The sequence below is a fragment of the Accipiter gentilis genome, chromosome 19 (assembly GCF_929443795.1).
Source record: "Accipiter gentilis chromosome 19, bAccGen1.1, whole genome shotgun sequence".
Lineage (NCBI taxonomy): Eukaryota > Metazoa > Chordata > Aves > Accipitriformes > Accipitridae > Astur > Astur gentilis.
The window spans coordinates 18,864,959-18,889,037 of NC_064898.1; the positions used below are offsets into that span (position 1 = coordinate 18,864,959).

General features: G+C 39.0%; 1 protein-coding gene across 1 annotated transcript; it reads left to right on the top strand.

Annotated features, from left to right (window-relative positions):
• The first annotated feature begins 1,148 nt into the window (after positions 1 to 1,148).
• Positions 1,149 to 20,100, top strand: CHORDC1 (cysteine and histidine rich domain containing 1). The gene is made up of 11 exons (XM_049823479.1): positions 1,149 to 1,440; positions 6,778 to 6,827; positions 8,884 to 8,940; positions 9,418 to 9,578; positions 10,171 to 10,271; positions 11,228 to 11,286; positions 12,359 to 12,429; positions 12,658 to 12,763; positions 14,484 to 14,603; positions 15,271 to 15,333; positions 15,855 to 20,100. Exons 1-11 carry the CDS (start codon positions 1,377 to 1,379, stop codon positions 15,996 to 15,998), a joined length of 996 nt encoding a protein of 331 aa, XP_049679436.1. The 5' UTR covers positions 1,149 to 1,376; the 3' UTR covers positions 15,999 to 20,100.
• Positions 20,101 to 24,079: the final 3,979 nt, after the last annotated feature.

Below are 24,079 nucleotides of genomic sequence, written 5' to 3' on the forward strand. Positions count from 1 at the left end.
ATTAGCAGCAGTCTCCTGATTATCCTTTTCGCATCCTTAAAGTCCCTTTAAAGAAGCACTTGTAGGGATCACTTCATCTGCTCATTCTATACAGATGTGCTTCAGGATTTGTTGCATGCCGTATAAACACCTAGCCATTTCTATTTTTAAAAACTGTGCAGTAGATGTTTGATTATAAGAAACCACTTTGTATTTGCCTGCAGAAATGTAACTAGCTATAATTATTAAATACAACCTATTATAATACATCAAAGAAGCTGGCACACTATAGAGGACACATAAATCCGTCAGCTGACAGGAGCATTCAGTGTAACTTGTAGGGAACTGCAAGAACATAATTAGAAAATTATCTTTTTCACAGTCATTTCTGGTGCTGGTGTCTTTGCTTCTGTGCAAATGAGACAATCCTTTAATACACACACAAAAGTACTTTTTAAATTTGAACTCACATGTATCATAGGCATTTAGAAGGTAAGCGCTCACAGTTTCCTAACCAGCCTTTTTATGTAGCCAAATATTTGTTGAAGTGACTTAGAGACAACCTAACATTCTCAAAAGAAAAAAGTTAAAAGACTCGCCAGAGGCTGACCATCCCCTCCACCAGCCCAGCAACAGCACCGCTCACACGCTGAGGTGCTCGCCGTCTCCCGGCGACTCCAGACCGCGGAACAGCACCGCCGTTCAGCGGCATTCCCACACACCGCCCCGCTGCGGCCAGCCTCCCTCAGCAACCCCCCCGGGGCCCAGCCGCCGGACGGGGCCGTGAGGAGGCCGGCCCGGCGCGACGGGGGCCCTGGGGACGGGGAGCACCCCGGGTGGAACGGCGGCGACAACCCGCCTCCTTCATGCTGCGGATGAAGGGCTTTCCAGGGATACCCCAGCCCGGCGCCAGCCCTGCCGCGGGCGGCGAGACCGCAGAGCCGCCCGGGGACGGCAGCGCTCGCCCTGCCCGCCGCCATCCCGCCTCACCCGCCTCACCGCGCATGCGCGCCACCACACACACGCGCCCTCTCACCTGCCTCACCGCGCATGCGCGCCGCCACACACGCCCAAGCTCTCCCGCTTCGCCGTGCGCTCCCTCTCACCTGCCTCACTGCGCATGCGCGCCGCGGCGGCGCCCGGCTCCTTCTTCCCCTTCCTCCTCTCGCTCTGGCGGCGGCTTCCGCGCCGGGCGGCGGCGCCTGCGCGGCCGTGGCCGCCCGCTCTCTCCTTCTCCCGAAGCTTCGTGAAGATTCCGGAAGGCTCCGGCCGGCTCTTTCCGCTGAGGGAGCCGACCCGCCTCCGCCCTCCCCGGCGCTGCCCGGTTTCCGCCTCGCCGCCCGCCGCTCCGCCGGGCTGCGCTCGCTTCTCCCGAGCGGCGGGGCCGCTCCGCCGCCATGTCCTTGCTGTGCTACAACCGGGGCTGCGGCCAGCGCTTCGACCCCGAAACCAATACGGAGGGTGGGTGAGAGCGGCGGGAAGGGCGGCGGAGGGGGAAGCGGGGGGTACCTCCCTCACTGCCTCCCCCCCCCCCCCCCCCTCCAGCTTTCGGTTTGAGGGGTGTGAGGGAGGGCGTCCCGGGGGGGGGTTACGAGGGGTTTGCGGTCTGTGTGCCGGTCCGGGCTGGCTTCTCCCCGCGGAGACCCCTCGCGTTTTCACGCGGTGGTTTCTGTCGCTTGTGGGGGGGTGGCCCTGTGTGGTAAAGCGGTGCTGCGGGTTGCAGCCGGACCGCGAAACCCGCCCGGGCTGGGGGTCGTCCCTTCGGTGGGGAGGTGCGGGGCTGGCGGTGAGGTGGGCGCTGAGGGGGTGGAAGGATGGCGGTGTGAGGGGAAGGCGGCGCGGAGCAGTTCTGCAGGGTGCTGGCCTCGGTTCTAAAGGTGGGGACGGGGGGCCTTGAGCGACACGTTTTACTTTGAGGGCCGCCGTGGGTGTTGCATACATAGCACTTATCAACTGCTTTTTTAATCGTAGTATGTGGACTTGCAGCAGGTAATTAAATTCATCTTATGATACGTGTATGTCTGCTTTGCCAAGTGCTGTAATTACGCTCTAGCAGCGCTCCCCCTATGTATACCGGGAATCCAGTACCTAGCGAAGCATCTTTAAAGCGCTGTCGCTTTAAGTTTCATAATTCCATAGAGGCTGCAGAAGGGCGATCTGAGTTTGCAGTAGGCTTGTCCTCAGCTGGTTTGTGAAGTAGCTCTGTTGGCTGAATTTCTCGAGTGGCCTCTCTGCGTTAGCTTAATTTTTAGCAACCCGCAAGATTAGAAGTATGTTCTAACATGTGCGTATTCTGTGATTAAGAACCATGGCATAAAGTGTGTTTATTTTTCTGAGCTAAATATTTCCAAAGAGAGGGGCAGCATTTTGAGTAAGACTCACTAATGTTAGTAACAGCAAAAGCAGGCACGGTTGTTGGAATGCTTCCATTTAGTGATCTCTTCCACCACCATCCCCTGCGCCTCTTTGCCCCCAAAGACAAAGCAGGCAGGGGTTTTTGGACTAAAAATTCTTATTGGGGCTTCGTGACCTCTACTTGTTACTAAAATAACAGTCTTTGCCATGTGTTCCTGTGTTTGTGATCAAGTTGTAGTAAGCTCGACCTGGTCCTATGCTAACTGTGGTGCTTGGATTAGGGACAACAACTTCTTGAGATGAAATTTGCTTCAGTAAGTGACTGGAATACTTACTGGAATTACTGTCTCCTAGACTAAGCAGTTCTAAAGGTAAACATAGTTATTCACAGACCACTTCAGAAAATCACGTTCGACGTTTTCTGCGGAAGTAGAGTGATTATAGCTTTTGGCATCCCTAAACTTGACAAAGGTCAATGGGATGATCACTACTTAGGCATCTAAATCCACATTTATCTGTGTATGGCTGTCAAGTTCAAATGTTTGTTTGTGTTTCAGAACTGTGTTTGGAGTTACCTCAAAAACATTGTGGGGAATAAAGCTAGAACATGTGTTAAACACACACCAAAATACTTATCCCTTTAAGAAGTTTTGCATTGACATAATCTAATAGTTAAGTTTAGGATAAATATATTATTAGGAAGTTTTCTCAAATGAAGACAGGTGAAAATAAGGCCTTCTGGCCCCAAAGCAGTTTTGGATCTTTCAGGTTTTTTTGTCTACATTCAGCCTGCAGTATAGATATTCCCGTAGTGATGATTGATGTAAGAGGCCGTTAATCTTCTCTTCAGAATCTGATGGCTGAAATAATATATGTATGTATTTTCTGTAGAAACTCTCATTGTTTCCAAAAAATGAGCAAGTGGCAACTGGCTGACATGGACTGTATGCCTCTTAAAGAGAGGCAGAAAAAACAGCCTGAGGGAAAGCATTAAAGGTATGTCTACACAGTTGTGACCAAGTGCACAGTTATGAATTCATCTGTAGCATGCCTGGCAAGGTACAAATTTCACATGCATTTGAGATATGTTAACTGCTAGTTAATCCATACTGTTAAAGACTGGTGTAGCATCTGATGTAGAAGGTAGAATTTAACCTAGAGTGGTAGTAGGTTTTTAATTTTTTTTAACTTTTTTTTTTAACCTGTCAATGACCATATGAACATTTCTAATCCATTTCAAGGCCTGGTCAAATTTTGTGGCTAAAACAGTGGTATGAGGTAATACATTTACACTTTGGCATAGGTTTGAAATCAGTGCTGCTTAAAGACAGTTGAAAAGATGGTGTGCAAAACCAGCCTGAAATTGTGTATGTTATATGTGTTTGTCTCGGTTTCTTCACTGTACTGCAATGTTTTTTTTTCATTTAGGCTATAATTCGGATCTTTCTTAATGTGGTTTAATTTGGTCCATTGCCAGAACAGAAGCACATACTCTTTTGTGTTTGTTTATACCCTTTTTCCTTAGATCAAACTTAGTGATGTTGCACCTGCAGGATAAATGTGATCACAGCGCTGATGAAAACTTACTGTATGTATTTCTGAGGTGACATGAGTGAGAGATGTTGTTGCAAGAAATGATAGCTTAGATTTTTGGAGTCTGTCTGCCCAGAGTCAGGTGTTTTTTTTAACCTTGTCTGGTCCTCACAGTTCAAACTCTGTTCCTATAAAGTGCACCCCGTAATCCTCTGTCTTCCCCACCATTTTGTGTTTCTCAGGCTGAGCCTTTCTTTTCTCTGCCTTACCACGTTTGTCCTGTTTTCTATGGGTTTTTTCCAATGCTGTGAGAAATTCAGTGGAATTAGCTTCCTAGCTTCAGCAACCGCTTGAAGGCATCACCTTCCTCAAGATGCTGAATGAACCTCATCAGGTTTAATGACCTTCCATTGCTTTGGGGCTGTAAAGCATAGCTTGCAAAGTATCGCAGTGTTTCTACAGGACAGCAGGTTGTTTTGCCAGTTGTATATAGACAGATTTCTCACTTCATCCTCAAGAATTCAACAGGATTTCATTGTAAATACTTTTAAGTTTGGGTGACCCGTACCGTTTCCTACTTTGACATTTAACAGAAAGGCTAATACAAGTGCTTCAGTGGATAAGCAAGGATGTAGCAGTAAGGTAACAGCAAACAGCAGTGTGTGCGTTATGAGATTGGGATTGGTTTGGGTATGAAATCAGCATTAAAAAAAGCAAACCTGAAAATTTGTGGTACTTGCATCTCCAAAAATTATCTGAGGGTGAGAGAAAATGGCTTGCTTTGAAAACCCTTATGTTTTTCTTGGTTAAGGAAAGATATTAACAGCAGTAGAGAGTTAACTTGATTTTTTTGCAGAGAAAAATGTAGAATAGCAACCAAAGGCTGGAATCTGAACTTGGACAAATCAGAAATAGAACATGCTTTTAACTGCTCAGGTGACTATCAATGTATCCTAAATTCCCATTTTTCCCCACCTAGTTTGAGATGGGATACTCTTATGGATGTACACTTTACTCAGATAAGTTGTTTGACTGTGTGAGTGAAAAGGGGTTGATGTCTTACTGTCCTCTCGTATGCAAAATAGTCAGACTGCTTAGTGGGCAAGTCCCACTTCCTCTGCTTGAGGCATTGCAGAGTTCCTTGCCTCAGCATCTTCTGTTGTGGAACATGCATGGCCCTCATGAGATAGCAGCAAAGTAGGCTGTCATTTGCTCCATGATATACCTCCTGCAGAGAGGGTTTCAGGGAGCAAGGAAAAAGGATTGGCCTTGGCCAGGTGGACAAATAGACGCTTGTCTGTGTCTGACTTGTGAGCTTGAGGATAGCCGCCCCTGAGTTAATTGATCATAAGATGGTTTTAGTCTCTAAAAATGTTACCCTGATTAACAGCAACTCATTTAACCCACGTGCTTGTGAGGGATTAGAAATATTCATTTAAGTCTTCTGATTCAGAAATAAGCTTTGCTGCAAACAGAGCTTAGTTTTACTACCATGATGCTTGTGATGACATAGTTTCATACTTTTGGAAGAGAATAACCCGTATTTTTATTTGATTTAGCAGTGAAGTCCTGGGTTCTTTATGTAAAATACCAACATTTTTTAATTTTCCTCTGAGGTTTACCAGCATCAACTTTTTATCCTGAACCTGCAGGAATTGGTAGAAGTTCATGAATATGGTTCTAAGTCCTGCTAAAGGACTGAATGTTCCAAAATATGTGCCTTTTGAGTTAAGGTGGGGACTGATGTCTTTCAGAGTGTATTAGTGCCTTAGACTTAGGCACTGAACATAAAATTAAAGAAAATTATACTAAGCAATATTTCTTAAAAATCTACATATTCATAAAAAATGAAATCAAAAAAGTTTGGGTTTTTTTTACCTATTTAATATCTGGAGGCAGATTACTAAAAGTTATTTATCGCTTTTCTCTTTTGCTTCCTATCATGTGTATTGTGATATTTTTCACTTCTGTTTTTTGGAGGCTTATTATAAAATTGTTACTGTCTGTGTCACTTAATTTTAGATGTTTCTAACAACAATAAAAATTTTGCTTTAAAGGCTAAAAGACAATTAGTGTTTCCCATTGCTTTTAGAGTCTGATCATTAAAATATTATCCATACAGTACATGTTAAAGAAAAGTTACATAATCAGAGCAATTAGAATACACATGGGAAAAATACATATGTTAAGTAAAAAAGGAACAGTTGCTACACAAAAAGCTGTAATGTTGATAAACATCTATGAATGTAAACAGTTCTGTTAACGGATGTTGTGTTTCAGTGTAGTGTTTGTCCAGAACCTATTAATAATTAATAGTATTGACATGTCTAAGTTGTGTATGTGGAAGACTAGCCTTTGGGTTCAAGTCCTTAAGTGACCTAGGATACTACAAAAATTGAAAAAAAGAACAAGCTAATTATCATGGATAAAATAATGAACTCAAGATTTGTGTTAAGAGAACTTCTTAACAGTGTTTCTAGATAGGTGGCCTTGATCAGATGCAAATAGGTGTATTTGATGCTGTAAACTAGTATTTTATATCTGTCGGGTGGCCACAGGGCCACCTTTTTACTTCTGCTGAATTACCAGTAAGGACTGATTTTTTTGATGAAAACAAGGGATGGTCCATAGAAAGTTTACTTGTGCCCTATGGAAGCAGAAGTTTCTCTTAGATGCCTGCTTTCTGGTTTGTGTTATATAATACAGAAGGAAAAAAAAAATCTTGATTATTTATGTTTAATATATGATCTCAGAAAGCTTGGAGTCTGTATTTTCCTTCATAATTATGTGCACTCAGGGAAGTGGGACAGCTCACGGCATACATTAATTGCAAGTGTGAAATGGTTTCGTGATCAGATGAATAAAGATTCTTGGTATGCTTGAATAGTAATAATAGTGATTTTCTTCTAGATTCATGCACGTATCATCCAGGTGTGCCAGTCTTTCATGATGCTCTCAAAGTAAGTATGCAACTATCCTTTTAAGTCTTATCTTTTTTTTCCATACATGTAAAACAGTATGCATTTTTTCATTTTTAATTCCAAATCTTTCAGTGTTGTGGAAACTGTTGTTCAGCCTATGGTGTTTGAGCAACACCATGAAATTAGAAAAGCACATGTACTCAAACCTGAAGAAGAAATTTAAAACTGTACTTCTATGGTCTAAGTGTTATACAAGTCTGTATGATACATGTTGCCTATTGATTGACTTTAGGTGTCTCAACAGTTTAATTAGGTCCTCTGAGTAGGTCTTTGGAGGCATTGAGAGGTGTTATACTCTTGCAGTTAATTAACCTGCTTGGAATTCAAACCAGCTGCTTGTGGTCTTACGTGGCTAGAGCGCTAATGTATATGTGACATTTGCCTACTGTAAAAAATAATTGTGTTCTGTTAATTGGCCAAATAAGAATGTTGGTTAGATTGGGACTGGTCACCCATGCCTCTGATGCAGCTGTCCAGGATTCTTGGGCTACATCTTCAGTAGTGAATTAAATATACCTGTGGCTGCTCTCCAGTGTTTAGGCCAACTGCATAGCCCATATTTGTTATATTAAACTGTCTTCCTACTTCAGGATCTGCTGGATGCATCCAAACTGGCTACAGGAATTATTTGAGGCACAACTGCCAAAACAGTACTGGAAATCATTCTAACCATTTAATTGTGTATGGTCAGAAATCTGGTGTCTAGAAATGGAGCCTGGCACTGTTTACTTTGTCAGTACAGTTGTAGCCTAAGTGACCTTTCTTAGGACACCAAACTGCTATTTAACTGAGCTTTGGGGCAAGCATTTTTTTCTTGGTATTTAGGAGCTGCTTCTACTGGCAGTGCATCTCATCCCTGTCCCATAATGTGGTATCTTTTGGGCTCATGGAGGCTTGTGCATATGTGCTGGGTAGCATGCTTTCTGTGAGCTACTGCTCATACTGTAGTACATGACTAGAAGCGGCCACCGTGTGCCACTAGCAAATTGGGACAGATGCTGTTAGATCAAATATGATACAGTTACTTAGACTATGGCAGGTTGTTTTGTACAAAATTATGGTTGTACTTGTAACACAGCACGTAAAACTTCTACCTAATTATAGAGACAGAAATTATACGGTTATCTCAAAAGCTTGTGTTTACTCCCTTTCTCTTATATACACACTGTTTTTAAAATGAGTACTACTTTCCCCTCTCTCCTTATCCTATCTCTTAGCCTAATTAAAAAAAATCATTACAATTTTGTACGAGCAGTTTTCTTCCTGCTATAGATTCTAGATAATTTAAGTGGGCAGGATGAACCTTTTGTCTCCTTCACTGTGGAAATGGTTAATATTTTGAGGATACTTTAGAACCACCTACCTAAAATCCATTGTGTCACACCACTTAAGCTCTCAAAGCTGTCGTGCATTTATTAGTCAAAGTGTTGCCTTTACTAAAGTTCTTCGACTTCTAAGATACATTATTCACAGTGGCAAGATAATTTTCTCTAAAATTGGATTTCTGGTTTATGTAATAAAAAGTGCTCTGGATTGATGTAGTTGGATAGATGGCTATGCAATGCAGATACCTGGCTTTGTGCTGGGAAATAAGCAGCTGAAAGACTTGACTAGTGCTCAAGGAAGCAAAAAACCCTCATTGTTTTAGGAAGGGGGCCTGTATATTCTGCCACAGGTGAGCCTAGTCTCAGGTGTAGTATTTGTTTTGCTTACATGTTACTTTATGAGATAAAGTAATATTTCTGTTTTCTGTTGTACAAAGTTGGCACCTAACTTGTCATGGAAATATTGCCTCAAGTTTACTGAGCTTTCTGATTAAGGCAGCATGAGTGAACTAGAAATGGCAGCTGTAACAGGTTTCTCTGGCTTTTAAAAATGCAAGTGATGATAATATTGTCCAAAGAAGGGAAGAAAATAATCTCTAATCATGATGTGCCACATCTTGTAAAGGAATATAATTAGACTTTTGCTTTTATAAGCTGTTGCCAAGTAAGGTAGTCATGCTTGTTTTGTTTTTATTCCAAAATGTTTATAGGGTTGGTCGTGTTGTAAGAGAAGAACAACAGACTTTTCTGACTTCTTAAGCATTGTGGTATGTACTCATGATTATTTACAGTTTTTACACTTGTCAAATGACAGTGATAAGAACATGTACCATTTAATATTTACATGTTTAAAATTGACGTACTTTTGTTACAACTGTCTTAAATCTTGCATGCACTATTTTTCTTGATAAAATTTTAAAGTTGGGTCTCATTTTCCAGCTTTAATGGTTATAATTAGTTCTATGAAAACCTATTTAGATGCTTGTTAACAGTGAAGGAAGGTCAATATTTTTTGTTACTTTGCTTGTTTACAGGTAGTATGCATTTTTCTTTAATATATGTGCAAATGAAGATATTCTCCACTGCAGTTGTAGGATTTCCTTTGCAGCCAATGTTTAGAGCGGGCTAAAGGAGAAGATGGCGCTGAAGAAATAAATCTAGAAAACTTGTTGCAGTTCTTGATATTTTTTAATTGTAGATACTAACTACACTGCATATGTGTAAACATACGCTTTCCACAATAGGGCTGTACAAAGGGTCTCCATAACAGTGAGAAACCTCCTGAGCCTGTTAAACCAGAAGTCAAGACTACCTCTGAACGAAAGGAGCTAGCTGAACTGAAACCCAAATTTCAAGAACACATAATTCAGGCACCAAAACCATTGGAAACAATTAAAAGGCCAAGGTACAGTATATGATACTAAGTTTTGCCAAATTTGTGATCGGTTGGCCAAGTTAAAGCTAGTTTGGTTATTCAGTGTTACAGATTTCATATAGTGTAAAAATTCCCAAATTAACTTTAAAAGATCTTGTGTTTGGTAGCAGTGATGATGTTATTGTAAGCTTCAAAATGAGATAAAAGAATTCTGGTTAGGACAAGGTAGTACTGGATTTCTCAACATTTAGCTTCACAGGAAACAAAAATTGCAGTCTCAAGCCTTGTAGCTTAGAATGCCACTAGCAGTTGTGTTTAGTGTTTTAAATATTCATCAAAAATAATTTTAGAGTGTTTGTATTTAGATTCCTTGATATCTTTGATTTTTATTGTTGTAGGGTATTTAGGATTTCCTGTTGAAAGCCAAGACTGCCTTCTAAATTTCTAGTCTCTTTTTTCATAAACAGTAAGAATTGGCATTTACAAATCTAGTTTTGTTTGTTTGTTGTTGTAAGGGAAGTTGGAAAGAAAGAGACTTGTAGCAAGATTAAAAGTTACTACTTTGTCATCTTTTGTAAATTATTTTTCATGAAGCTGATGTGAATACCTGGACATTTTTTAGCCCAGATGAGCCAATGACAAATTTGCAGCTGAAAGTGTCGGCTTCCTTGAAGCAAGCACTAGATAAACTGAAACTGTCATCAGAAAACGAAGAGAAAAAAGGTAAGGGTATAGGGGGGTTAACTAGGTATATGATGCTAATTGTCACACAAATAAATGAAATACTGTTGTTTCTGAAGTGATTATTTCATGTAATTATGTTCTTGTTGTTAATAATCTGGGAAATACCTTCCAGTGTAGGGAATGATAATCAAACTTTGAATGATGTGGAGCCTTGGGTGTTAAGAGCAATACTGTTGCCATTAAAATCTTGAACTGCCTGTTTTGTAAGATTTCCTGGTTAAAATGGACATGATGGGAACGTCCATTTCTGAATATATGACCAAAAGAGTTCCCAAGAAATGAACTCTACTCCTATGTTACTGCAAACACGATGTCATATAAAGCCTTTTGTAAACGGGTGAAATTCCTCTGAAGACTAGTTGGTGCTCCCTCATCTGTTTTTCCGGTTTTTTTTCTTCCCTCAGTTTATTTGGAATTTGGTTCCAGAACTACACTGCTCCTTAAGAAACACTTTCTAATTTCAACCTACATTTGTGGCTCTTTTATACATTTATTTTATACATTCTTGTGCAGGATCTGTCATTTAGCTCTTCTTTCTACTTGATATCCAAATTCTTCTCTTGTGTGTATTTATAGACAGCAGTTGGAGCTTTTACATTCTTAGTTTTACAAAACCAAACGAGTGATAGTTCTCTTCCCCTATCATTGTAATAATCTTCTTCATGATTTTTTTTTTTCGCCCCATTTAAAACAGTGTAAAGGTATAGAACCTAGAATCTGATGCATAGGTAATACAACTTTTGGAATGTTTGTGTAATTTCTGTTTCTTTGTACCTTTCTGGCAGACTTCAGTGCCAGGCAGAAAATAGACAGCTTGAGAATTTGGTTTTTTTTCTAATCTACTTCTTAGCTCGTTTTAATTCTTAATAAAAGCAAAATGTTTAGTACATTATACAATTCAGTTGCTATTTTCTATAATATGATTCTGTTTACAGAGGAAGACAGTGATGAAATCAAGATTGGGACAGCATGTAAAAATGCAGGCTGTTCAAAAGTAAGTGGTTCCGTTCCACTCTTAAACCCAGCTGCTAAACTATAAAGTGCACAGTTTTGTTTTCCTTTCTTGGGTGTTTCTTCGTGTGCTACAGATTGATTTGGAAATGGCTCAAAGTCCACCAGGCTTAATGAATGCACATGTGATAACACACTTTAGTATGGACAAATGTGGGCTGTTTTGTACTGTGCATGCAGTAAGCCTAAGATTACCTTTTTTTTTAACCCTGGCCTGAACTTCTAAGTAGTAAGCTTGCCAAACCCATGATACTGACATGTTTCAATGTAAAATGTTAAATATAAGGTTGCTGAGAGGTGGCTTAACTGATAACATTTGAATTGCTCTTGATAACCCGTGTATAGGTCAGAAACATCTACGTATCTTACGTTTTAATGCTTCCTGCCGGAAGAATCGACACAGAAAATGTTTTAACACTTCTAGCATCAAAAGTAGTCTTTACGTTACATAGTCATTTAAACTGAAAGTTTTCTACGCTGACACCCTTGTGTTGTCCAGAATGGGACAGTAGAATTTAAATAAGTATTTCACTGGACATCTGACACATTTTGCATTTTCTACTGAAACTCTGGGGTGAGGAGAACTTAGAGCAGTCAGTTTGTGTTAGGAAGAACTGATCTGATATTCAGTGGCAGAGTTATATATTGTTTAATTTATTTCCTTTTGAGAATGTGTTTTATGAATGATAAATTTAATTTTAATTTATTTTCCAGTTAAATACTTGTTTTCTCTGAATATTCAGAGTATTTTTAAAGATGGATGTCTCTGAATATCTGAAGTGACTTTTACGAGCATAGGTGATGTCACCATTGATGTATGCCATTGAACTAATACAAAGTATAGCTTGTTAGAAGGAGTGCCAGGGAACCATCTGTCAAGGAAGGCTGAATGGTTACTTTGAAAAGCTAGGGCAAGCCATTAGATCTAGATTATTTACTGAAAAGCTTTGTAGTGCTTTGTTCAACGTTTCTGTAGTGGGTTGGGTTTTGTTTTGGTTTTTCCTTTGGTCCACATCCTGCAATAGTAATACACTTTAAATGCTTTGTTTTACTAGACCTACGAAGGACCACACAGCACAGAAGAAGTATGTATATACCATTCTGGTGTACCTATATTCCATGAAGGGTTAGTATTCAGTTAACTTTAATATTTTTTTTAATTAGTCTATTATGTGTTCCTGCTGTCTTTGTAGATGTTGCCTTGTTTTCATTCTGTATTTCTTCAGTCAAAAATAGCAATGCTTGAAGAGGGTATACTAAATTAACAGTAATATTGCATAAAGGAAAGATCTTAAGTATTCACAGTAAATAGGGTCCTAAATATTGTTTGTTAATTGCTTTGCAAACTTTCAAGGATGAAGTATTGGAGCTGTTGTAAAAGAAAAACATCTGACTTCAATACATTTTTAGCTCAAGAAGGCTGCACGACAGGAACACACGTATGGACTAAAAAAGATGCGGTAAGTAGCATTAACATTGCATTCTGTAGCTGGCCATTCTGAACTTTGAACACTGAAATGTAGTTAGTAGCTTGTTTGAGTTATTACTGTAGTTGAGCTGTTACAGATCATTACCTCTGAAATAATATAGAGGCTATTATGCACAGTATACACAGAGAAACGGAGTTTGAAGTAATCTGTGGTAGAAGTATACTTGTAAGAGAGTACAACCTTTCTTTTTAGTGATATGTATAGTATCACTATTTTATAGCAAGAGTAGTTTTGGCAAATTAAGAAAAAGAAAATAGTAGTCTTTTCTGCTTTGTTAGATAAGAAAGTCTATAGTATTTCATATAGAATATATTCCATATGTAAGACTTTAAAATAAGATCATTAGAAGTCTTTCCTTTCCCAAAGACCCTGAAGAGAGCAGCCATACATGTTCTGTAGTAAAATAACTGTACTTCCAGTTTCATTCAGAACAGTTGAGTTGTTTAGGTGGGGGATGGCAGGTCAGTGAGGTTCCATGGGAGGGGAGCGGGGATGGAAGGGTCTCTTTCTGTCTAATTTGGGTTCTGTTTACACATCTGAATATTTTTCTGGTCTGAATCTGATTGAGTGTTTTGGTTTGGCTACCAGTATAACAAATACAGAGAGAGCATCTGTTTAGTTTGTAGGTGTTTCTTTGCAATGTTGGGAACAAACTGCAGAATTACAAGGTGAAGAATACTCCCATTCAAGGTTTAGAAAGAGTCTTAGAGAATGTTACAGAATGTAATAATGGAACTGAACACTTACTTCAAAAACATTAGCTGGTCACATGTTGGATGCAGGTGAACACAAAATTCTTGTTATGAATATATTGTCTATTGCTGAGGCAAAATGAGTTTGACACTGCAAACATCAGTAACATTTAACAGAAGAAAATAAGTGTGTATTATAGGAAGTGTAGTTCTGTTACCTCATTCTACAACAATTACTTCACACGTCCTTTACTCTAAGTCACGGAGTTGCTGCTTGTGTTGAAGATTTACGTTTGTGTTTAAGAATTATTTTCAAATACAGAAAGGAGGGATTAAAAAAAAAAAAAAGCTGAAGTTGTGAGCCTAAAGCGGGAGAGTGTTCTTGTAAAGAATTCACCCAGATGTTAAGAAACTGTGTGTATATTAAATAGGTGTATATTGAGTTAATGGGCTTCTAGCTAACAGGGGTTTTTTGACTTTACCTTTTTGTTGTTATTTTGGGGTTTTTTTCACCATTTATTTTTCCTGCATCAGGGAACAGAGGGTAATATTCAATAATTTTTTGCAGTAATATGTAAGTTTCTTGGAGTCGTGGCTTCTTTTTCTTTGTTCAGTTCCTTTCTACAACCTGCTGGACAACTGTAGTCTTGGAAAGGAAGTTAATCCAACATATAACCTTCTTCTTTTGTTGTTGGTTGGTTGGGGTTGCTTTTTAGGGTTTTTTTTCTATCACAATGTCCTGGTTTCTTACTGTAGTCTCTGTCATAAGCATTGGTTTTCTTGCTTCTAATGTTTGTCGGGGACCAGTAGCTGAAATACTGCGTAAAAAGAGATGTAAGTGGAGTCTTTCAGTCTCCTGTGAACATGAAATATAGTCCTTCATTAGTTATGCTTATTGGCTGTTAAAATAGCCCTGGGCTTTTATCCTGATTAGTCTTGTAAAAATACTCCTGAATGCAATTTTAAGTCTCTGTTTTTGTACTTTTTTCCTTATATAGGGTAAGAAAGTAGTCCCATGCAGGCATGATTGGCACCAGACTGGAGGAGAAGTGACTATTTCTGTGTATGCTAAAAACTCTGTTCCTGATCTGAGCTACGTAGAAGCAAATAGCACAATGGTGAGCATCTACCTTAAGATGTAATTATTTTTTTTAATTCTTACAGCAGCTTGAAGTTAGGAAAATCTGGCTTCTACTTTATTTACAAGGCAGAGGTAGCATAAGAATCTTTTTTGGGAAACAGCTTTTTCTTGGCATTTGTGTTTGTTCAAGTATGTATAGCTTCCCCACCCCACCCCCCTTCTGTTTGGACATCTGTACTTTAAGGTTGGGGTTTTTTAAAAGCTGCAATATGATATGTCTGAAAAAAATCTTTAATTTGACTTCTGCAATTAAAACCTGAGTGTGATGGATTTGCATCACCGTGTGTAAATAATTATGGATTCATAATTTAATTGTGTTTGACTTAATGTAGTTTAATATCATTCTTCACAGTATGCAGTTTCACAGCTATTAATATTAAACAAGTGTTAAAATGCTTCTCTGATTTCTTAATCATGCATTTAGAGAAAATGAAGCAGCTTCCAGGATGTATATATGGCCACTATTGACTATGCTACTGTATCAGAATCTGTTAGAATAGATTTTCAATTCTACGTCTGAGGGACAGTTTGATCATTTTGCTCAGTGATCTGACTCCTAATGTCAAGTACATTTAAGCAAAATATATCACGTGTCAAATGTTTTTATTAGCCTGACAAAGTTTTCTGTTGTTTTTCCTGTTAAGTTAAATATCCATATTGTATTTGAAGGAGAAAAGGAATTTCATCGCAGTGTGAAATTATGGGGAGTAAGTATAAGAATTTTTCTGTTAAAAAAAAAAAAACAAACACCAAAACACAAACCCTCAGCTTCCTTTTTCAAAACAGTTTGGTTTTCCTCATTACTCTGCTTATTAAGAGAAATTCAGTTGCATATCATTCAATAATTACATTTAAATCTGATGTAATGCCCCAAGTGATCAGGTATGACATCATAGTTGACCCTACTTTGAGCAGAAGGTGCCCTTCTGGGTTCCTTTCTGATCTCAACACCATGATAGTGGTGTTGCAGAACGGCCTTGACACTATGTAGTTGCGTGCTTATGGATGTGTTAGACCCAATGTATATGTTATATATGCATAGGCATATGCATAGGCATATGTTCATAGCTTGGCAATGGGAGAGGGGTGACTTTTCTAGATAACAGGGAACTCCATCTACCTAAACATCTGCTGAAATTTAATGATAAGTTACTCTTCCTAACTTAATTCCCAAATACCTTGCAGTCTGTTTCTTAAATTGAAGTGTGAAATATGTTTTCTGTTCTAGGTAATCGATGTAAAGAGGAGTTATGTGAACATGACGGCTACAAAGATAGAGCTTACTATGAGAAAAGCAGAGCCCCTATTATGGGCAAGTCTTGAATTACCGGTATCCAACACACAGCAAAAAAAAGAGAATTCAGATCAATAATGATTCCAAGAGACAAATTATCTCCTATTATGAAGTGGTGACTTGCTACTGTAATCAAATATTTAACTTTTATATAGATTCTTTTTTTTTATGCTAGATCATATGTTCCATTCTACAAAGAAATTTGACGCACAGTAAACGGGGGTGTAAACTTGAAGGGTAATAGCTATTTCTGCTCTTGCTCCCATGAGTATATTTATTCTAGTTGGAGTGTCTCCATGGGGATTTAGAGTAAAAGAGCTGTTGCCCTTTGCTTACAACCTTACCTGCCATGCACTGACTATCCAAATAGATATGTTCTCAGTCCGCTGTGTGTGTTAATTTTTCAAGTGTTTTGTTTAGACTGGATCTACTGGGTAGCACATGTTAAACTCAGCACTGTTCATTATAAAGCATACAGTAATACAAGTACAAAAATCTGAGGTCACAAAGTGGTTAGCATGCAATTCTACATCAAGAATAAAAAGGTGCATAAACATAAATAGGAAAGAACACTTGTAGACTTGCATTTTTGTCTTCTGAAACTGAGGTTTGTTTCAATACCTGTTGGCTGCGAAGGGATGGAATAAACGGTATTTTCCTAAGGATTTCAGTACTTGCTGACTCTTTTGCTGTCTTTCATGTATAAAAGCAGGAGATCAGATTAAAATAAAAGCAAAGCTGTCAAGAGGGGATTTTTTTTAGTCATGTACCTTTTGGTATTTGAATTGTTAAATATAAAAGTGAATGGACTGTGAAACAGCTGAATAACTTAGCATACAAACAGCAGTCTATTGTAAAATTACCAAGGTGCTGTATATATTTGACTGTCTTTAGAATGTATATTCTGTCCTATTCTACAACATTCAAAATTATAAATCTTTTTTTCAGAGTAGATGGATATGTGTAGTAGGAGAAGCCAGTACACACTGTACGTGTCTCAGGAAAATTATTTCTGTGTAGATATGCATAGCTTTTGTTTCTGAGGGTGGTAATCTAAGAACTAAATTTATCTACAGGACAAATCTTAGAGGAAACAAACAACAAGAAGCTTTAAAATGTCTGTCTCAAGTCATAATTGTACCTTTTGAATTAGAATATTTTAAAAATACTACTTTTGAACAACATAAGCAAAACACTGTAATTGAAATCAGGACCTTATTTTCGTTTTCCGTTCCCCATCAGCAAATATTTGTGGCTGAATACAGGATAGTTTTAAAGATGAGACTTTTACCCAAGCAGCAATACATGCAGTAATGTTGCTTTTTCTTTCTGCTTGAAATAGTTTCTTAATTTTGGGTTGCAGCTGAAAGAAAAACAATGTTTTTGTATACAAGTCATGTAAAATGTACACCATTACTTATTGTGCCAAAACTTGTATATGTAAATAGGCAGTCCTGTGGACTGTTGAAATATGTGGATGCTCATCTACCTACCTTGGCAGACCTGGAGTAATGCCAAGAAAACACAGAACGTAGTAAAGGCATTCTGAAGTTAAATATGGATTTCTAAGAATCATACTGTTTTCCAACTGGTATAATTTGACTTGAGCTCAGAGTTCTGTCTCTAGCAGTACTTGAAATCCTACTTCATGCTTAAAGTTGTAGGAAATACATTACCAAAGAAACCATCCCTAAACACCAAGAAAGTAACAGCAGTGCTGTATATATGAAACTTGTTTTGGTGCTTTTTTACCTTCATTTCAAGATCCTGTTTCCTCATTGACTTGGAGGGAGTGTGGTTGCTTACTCCCTTGGGCCCCTATTAAAAGTTCTAGCTCTAATTTCTGCTTTAAAGATTCTGTTAACCTCTAATAATACTGCTGTTTTTTTGTGTTGGTTTAGGGGGACTGTTTGGGTTTTTGTTTTGGGTGTTTGGGGTTTGTTTTTTTCTTTTTTAGAAATTTGAACATGCCAGGCTCTGTAAGGTTATAGGGTACAAAAATGTTTGCCTGCAAATGGTCCTTTAAAAGTTGAACAGATGTTTGATGTGTACTGAACCAACAAGTGGAGTTCTTATTAGCATAATACTGAGAACAATCACTTCTAGAATGAAAAATTCTAGAGAGCTGTAGCTAGTAGCATGCCATATGTGTTTTTGTATACAGAATTCTGAACTTGGACAGCAAAATGAGCAGTGTTTAAATCCCAGGATAGAGTTCTTATTTAACAAGAAGTTCAAACATGTGTCTATCCATATGGATACATATACCCTAAATATCTTGCATCTTCCACATTTTTTTAACGTATTTTCAATTTATTTGCATCCTTACATGCAGTAGGTTTACTTCATGTAAAATCCATTTTAAAGAACTACAGGGGAAATGGAATTTTTTGGGAAAACAATTTCTGTTTTTCAGTAAGTCGTATTTTCCCTTAGTGTACTAAATGCTACATGGAGAGAAATGTGGGTGAATGGCCTTTCTGCTGTTAATGCTTCAGGCTTTGGGACCCCATAACTATTTCTTGGACTCTTTCAAACTATGTTCTGCTGGTAGCTGAGTCAACTTGGCCATGAGTAGAAGAAGGCTCCTGTAAAAGTGGCCCTCAGTTTTGCTTCTTTTTATTCATTCTTCCTACTCTTTTCTTGTTCATACTTTCAGCACAAAATTAAAGATAATTCAGGAGTTCCATAATGACTTTCCCCATCAGTGGCAATGAAACTGCTTTTAAAATTCACTTGTTTAAAAAAGCAAGCAAACAAACAAAAAAAACCCAGCCAAACTGACCTGCGTTGATCAGGCAAGAAGGCATAGGTTTTACAAATAATAGCCTAGTTTTCTATGGCCTGTGATGTTTTTCAATAAAAGGATAAACTTTCAGAGGCTGCTAGAAGTCTCTTGTTTAACTGCATTAATTCCTAGCAGCTTTTGATAACTATATACCTGCATCATCAAGCTGCAAAAGCTGTATCACCTACTGAGTTTGCGTGTTTTGAGCAGTTGCTCAGAACAGGCTTTAACACATCAATGTTTGATCCTGGTATCTCATGAAATGACATCTTGACATAGGTAGTGGTACCTGACACTTCAGTGGAATATTGGGTTGGCTGTAACTTTTATTGGTAGATGTGGAGAGAAGGTGAAACCAACTGTAGTGTACCAAACCAATCAATACTTCCTCAAAAGCAAGATCTAAGTGATTTTTGATCACATAGGCTTTCACCTGTCTCGTAATGGTGAAACTAAATTGCAAACAAGTATGTACTGGAATACTTGCTGTCAAATTGACCCTTTTTTCATGTTTTCAGAAGTTGTGCTGTATTTAACAAGTTGGTTGATACAGTCTAGCTATATTTTTATAATTGGTGAGTCTTTAAAAGCTGCAGTGTGTTTCAGTATGAGTTTACACATTACACGTGTAGACAGCATATTACATGTCTCAGAACTGACTGTCCCGGTCCATATAAAACTTGTCCTCCGCAATCCCTTTTTAATATGAAAAATTGCATGGTTATACAAGTTTGTGACAGAAATCTTAATCTTTTCCCTCATGCATAAGCCCATTTTCCTACCTAGCATTACATATTATATCTGTAACAACATTTCTTGGAGGAGTTGGAATTTATTTTTAATGTTAATATACTGTTAAGCACTGGGCTGTTCAGCTGCTCTGACTCTTAACATTTTACATGGCACTGATGGAACTTGACAAAATATCTTCCATCATATGATCTTCTGGAACATCTACGTTATCAAGTCACCATTTCAGTAGTTTAGGGATTAGTTTTACTAGGAATTTTGCCTCAAAAAAAAAAAATCTACTTATTCTATATAATGATGCATTTTTTGCTTGCATTCTTTAAACATGGCATGAGTATTGGTTAAATACTGTACCTGTTAATCATTGGTCTTTCCCAATTGCTACTAAAATTTTTTTATCTCCGTTCAGGAACGAGATCCTTTTTAAAGTAATGAGTTATGTGTCTGGAACACTTTTTAAAGGTGGTAATAATTTTGCCATTATGAGTCTTGAATTACGGTTGAAGGGGGGAGATGTCTTCGTGCATGGTTGCTTGATTCTGCACATTCATAAAACTTATATGCAGAAATTAATCTCATGTCTTCATGCTCTAGTTTTTTTCTAAATGTATTCAATAAAATTCTTATTACATGCTGGTTGCATTTGGGGTTTTTTTGACTTCTTTTGTTATGGGAGAGAACTTCCCTTTGGATTTGCAACATGGTTGTTGAAATAAAATGTAAGCAGACATTGTACACAGGTCAAGTTATATATGAGGGAAACTGTGTGGCAAAGTGGTTTTTTCCCCCAGCCCTTGGTTTCTTTTGTTGCCTGTTGCTTTCTAACACAACAGCCCAGTCAAGATACATAAGTTTTGCAGTAATTTGAGTAAGTGTGGCTACTCAGATGGGAGCCTGTCTCATTGATGGTAATTGTTCTGTCCAAGAATTTTTAGCTTTCACAAACTTACTGGAACTGGAATAATTCAAAATACAATGCTTGGGCTGTTTCTAAGAATGCTGAAGATATTATAGCTCTGCTGCTTTTTACTAGTTTCTTGGAAAAAGGAAGATACCTGTCAAAACCTCTGGCATTCTCAAAATGGGAGAGAAAAAGGATTCATTTCTTGAGGCCTGAAATTTTCTGTGGTGATAAAAATTGGGTGTTTTCTCAAAGTTTGGGTAAGTGCTTTAACCAAAGATAACCCAAATACTGCCACAGACGTTATAAACTAATCCACAGTTACTGTGCCAAATGATTGTTAGTAAAGCAAATGCAGTTTCTCCCGAGTTTGTCTGCAGAATGAAGGGTAGGTGTTAGTCGTAAGGAGGGTGGGTGTGCACAGAGTACGGTCCTTAAGACTTCTCTGTAGGCAGCACAGATTTCAACCCACGTTCATAAAGTCAATATTTTTCTGTTCCAACTTCTGAACATTTTGTTTCCTACCACAATGTTGGCATGAACAGGAACGAACTACTGAACACGGCCGCTGTCAGCTACGTGTCTGTAGTCAGTCCTATGAGCCTAGAAGGAAAGGGGCTGTAGGAACAGGTACCTGTAATCTGGAGGTACGTGAAATGCATCAACGTGTTTTTCTTTAGCTTCATTAATCAACCTATGTGATGACTGATTCTGGCTATCCAGAAAGTGTGCAGATTTGTCTGCAGCCAGTGTGCTTCTGTGTGAGAAGGAAGCATCCAATTGAATAAAACATTTTTGTTACCTACTAGAAACAAGGATTTGAAAAATTAGTTCCTAGTAAAGTATTAATAAAAGCTGCATTGCAACAAAAGGCATTCAAAGCTAGCTGGAGGCAGAGCTGTTACCTTACAACCATCTATGAAATATTTTTAGTCCAGAAACCTTGTTCTCTGAAATGTGTTTTAAATTTATGATACTGATGCTGCCATATTACTGCTGAATTCAATGCTTGGGAGGAAAACTAACCTAATGTGCTTCTAGCCTAATATGCTTGACCTAATTTGTTCTTCCTTTATTGAAAATCAGACTCATGTACAAGAGGCAGAGTTGATACTGTGCGCTTCTAGACCCCAAGGGACTTAATTTTTTTTTTTAAAGGGATGCCTTGTAATTCAAGTTACATTGTTGTATACATAAACATTAACCCAAACTTCTAATGTCTGCCTTCATCTGCGAAAGCAGTTAACATTTGAAGTGTCTACTCATGAACAAAACCTACAACAGAAGCATTCCGTTCAGAATTATTCTTTATTTGTAGCTCTGCAAATTGGAAGGCTGTCGGCACTTCAGTTACAAAATTTTTACTTCAGTGGATTTATAATTTAAATGAGATGCTTATGCTTTCCAAGAACAGTTAACAGCTGTAAAGCAGGTAAAGCTGGTAAAACGAATGGAGAATATTAAAACGTAGTTGAAAAATATTTTTTTAAGATAAAAGTTTTCACATGTTTATGGAAAAAATGAAGTAGTTCATAGAAGGCGTGCTAAGACTGAAGGTTAATACAAAGCAACAACTCTGACTGTGAATGAGCCAAAGCACTGAAACTTTTCAAATCGGTGTTCTATAATTTTTTTCCGTATCGTTCTAAAGGTTCACGTTGTTGCTACGTGCTCTGTGAGCACAGTGGCATTGTTGTTCAGCACTTCTTCTTTCACTGTTATTTCTTCTCAACAATATTTTGCTTTAGAATGCAGACAGTTAAGTTTATTGCATTCATTATTGAACCATTTTATATCGATGCACATTGCCTGAAGACTGCAGTGTGGTTGGGACTTGTACAGGGAAAAGTGGCTAAAAACTTCAGCATGGTTGAGTGGCAGTACCAAAACCTTCAGCGCACAATTCTTAAGCTAAAGCATGTGTCATTTTAATGAGTTTTTGCATTTCAGTTTTATTACACAACACACAAATGTTTTATCTGAAACTGTCCCATAGGGGTACTTAAGTAAACATAACTTTTCAGGGGTGTATTGCAATCTGTAGTGTTGTACCTCCTCATTTTCCCTCCATACGTTGTAGGTATTCACTGAAATGGTAAGTACAGTTGTCTGCAGAATGAGCAGTAGCTGTGAGAGAGCTGATAGATTTTGCCAGAGCTTCTCCATGTTCTGGTAATTATGGTTTAGCACAAAACGGAGTATAACACTGCCGGAGAGGCACGTGCCGAGTGCTGCAGTTACACTCTGAATCCTATATAAATATCTAGTCCTCGGGCACGTTATCATTTATCAGACTGCAGATGACAAGAACGATATTTGCCAAACCGAAGTCCAATCGGCCCGAATTAGGTGAACTGGGGTGGTTTGAAAATATAGAAAGAAAAGCTAGGACCGTTTCATCCATTTCTCAGATTTGCCAGGACTAGGTACGAAGTACGGATATGACTGTATGTAAGTAGCTGTCCTTAATGGTGGTTCTTTCAAAAACTTGGGAACTCCCCCAGGTAGCCCCTGCGCGCCGATCTCTGCTGACAGCTGGATAAATACAGTACTGCCACGGCTAGCAGCAGGGCACAAGCTTTGTGCCAGCCCTGCGGCGTCTCGGGACTTGCCAGGCTTGCGTTGTCCGAACTTCTCTCCGCCTGCCTGCAGCTTTGTGGTGGCTTGTTTGGCTGTTGCAGGTTTTCTCGTGACCAGGTGCCTATTGCCTCACTTGTTCCACTGTTGTTTCTCCTTTTATAGTTATAACCCTAATTTTTATACAGATACTAGTGAGAAGCAGTTTTTCTGTGTAGAACAACATATTTATGATTCTAGCCTCACGTTGCAGGGGAATACAAGCCTGATAGAAGCGGGGGCCTTGACAGCTGAGGTATGGCATGTGGTGTAGAGGACCGTGGGCATGGGACAACTAGAGCAGGGGCACAGGATGATAGTGTATCCCCAGGAAGATAAACAGCTCATAATCATTTTAACTGCTTCGTTATTGAAAGGTTTGTCTGTAATAGTATGCTTTGTTTTCCCTTTTTCTGTAATAAATAGCGACTAAATATTCTTTGATCACACAGGCATGATTTCAAGTATACTAACAGTGAACTTGTCTTTACTTACAAAGTGTGTTTCTTTCTGCCCGTAATAAGACAGGCAGGATCCTCGTGTTTTACTCCTCTGCTGTGGCGGTGGGCGACGCTACGCAAGTGCCCGCAATTGTGCGAGGCCAAGTGCCGGGATAATTCCGTCTGAGCTGGCGGTTGCAGATGGAGCTTCAAGCGCAAGCAGGAGGTGCCAGGGCATGTCGGCTGGGGTGGGAAGAGTATGGAAACATGGCTTGGGAGGCGGAGAGAGCTGGGGAAGCAAAAGCCGTGCTTCAGGAGGGGGTGTTGGTTCCAGGAATATCTGAAGGGATGAGTGATCTCAGCGGGAGCTAAATCTTTCAGTGTTCGGTGTTCGCAGCTGACCGTGTTTCCCCAGCCTGACGTCCTGCTGCTTACAGGTTACCTAAGGGTGTGTTGTCACAACAGTCGCGGTGTCCAGCAACCACGGCTTGAGTTTCCTGCTAAAAATACAGCCAAGTTTGGAGGAAAGTGGATGGCAGCATCAGGAATGCGTCAGCAGCTTACTGTCAGCAAGCTAGCAAAGCACATCTGAGGAAGGTGGCATGTAAACACAGCAAGTCTATTCTTATCTGATACCCTCCTGTGAAATGCTTTTCCCATTATC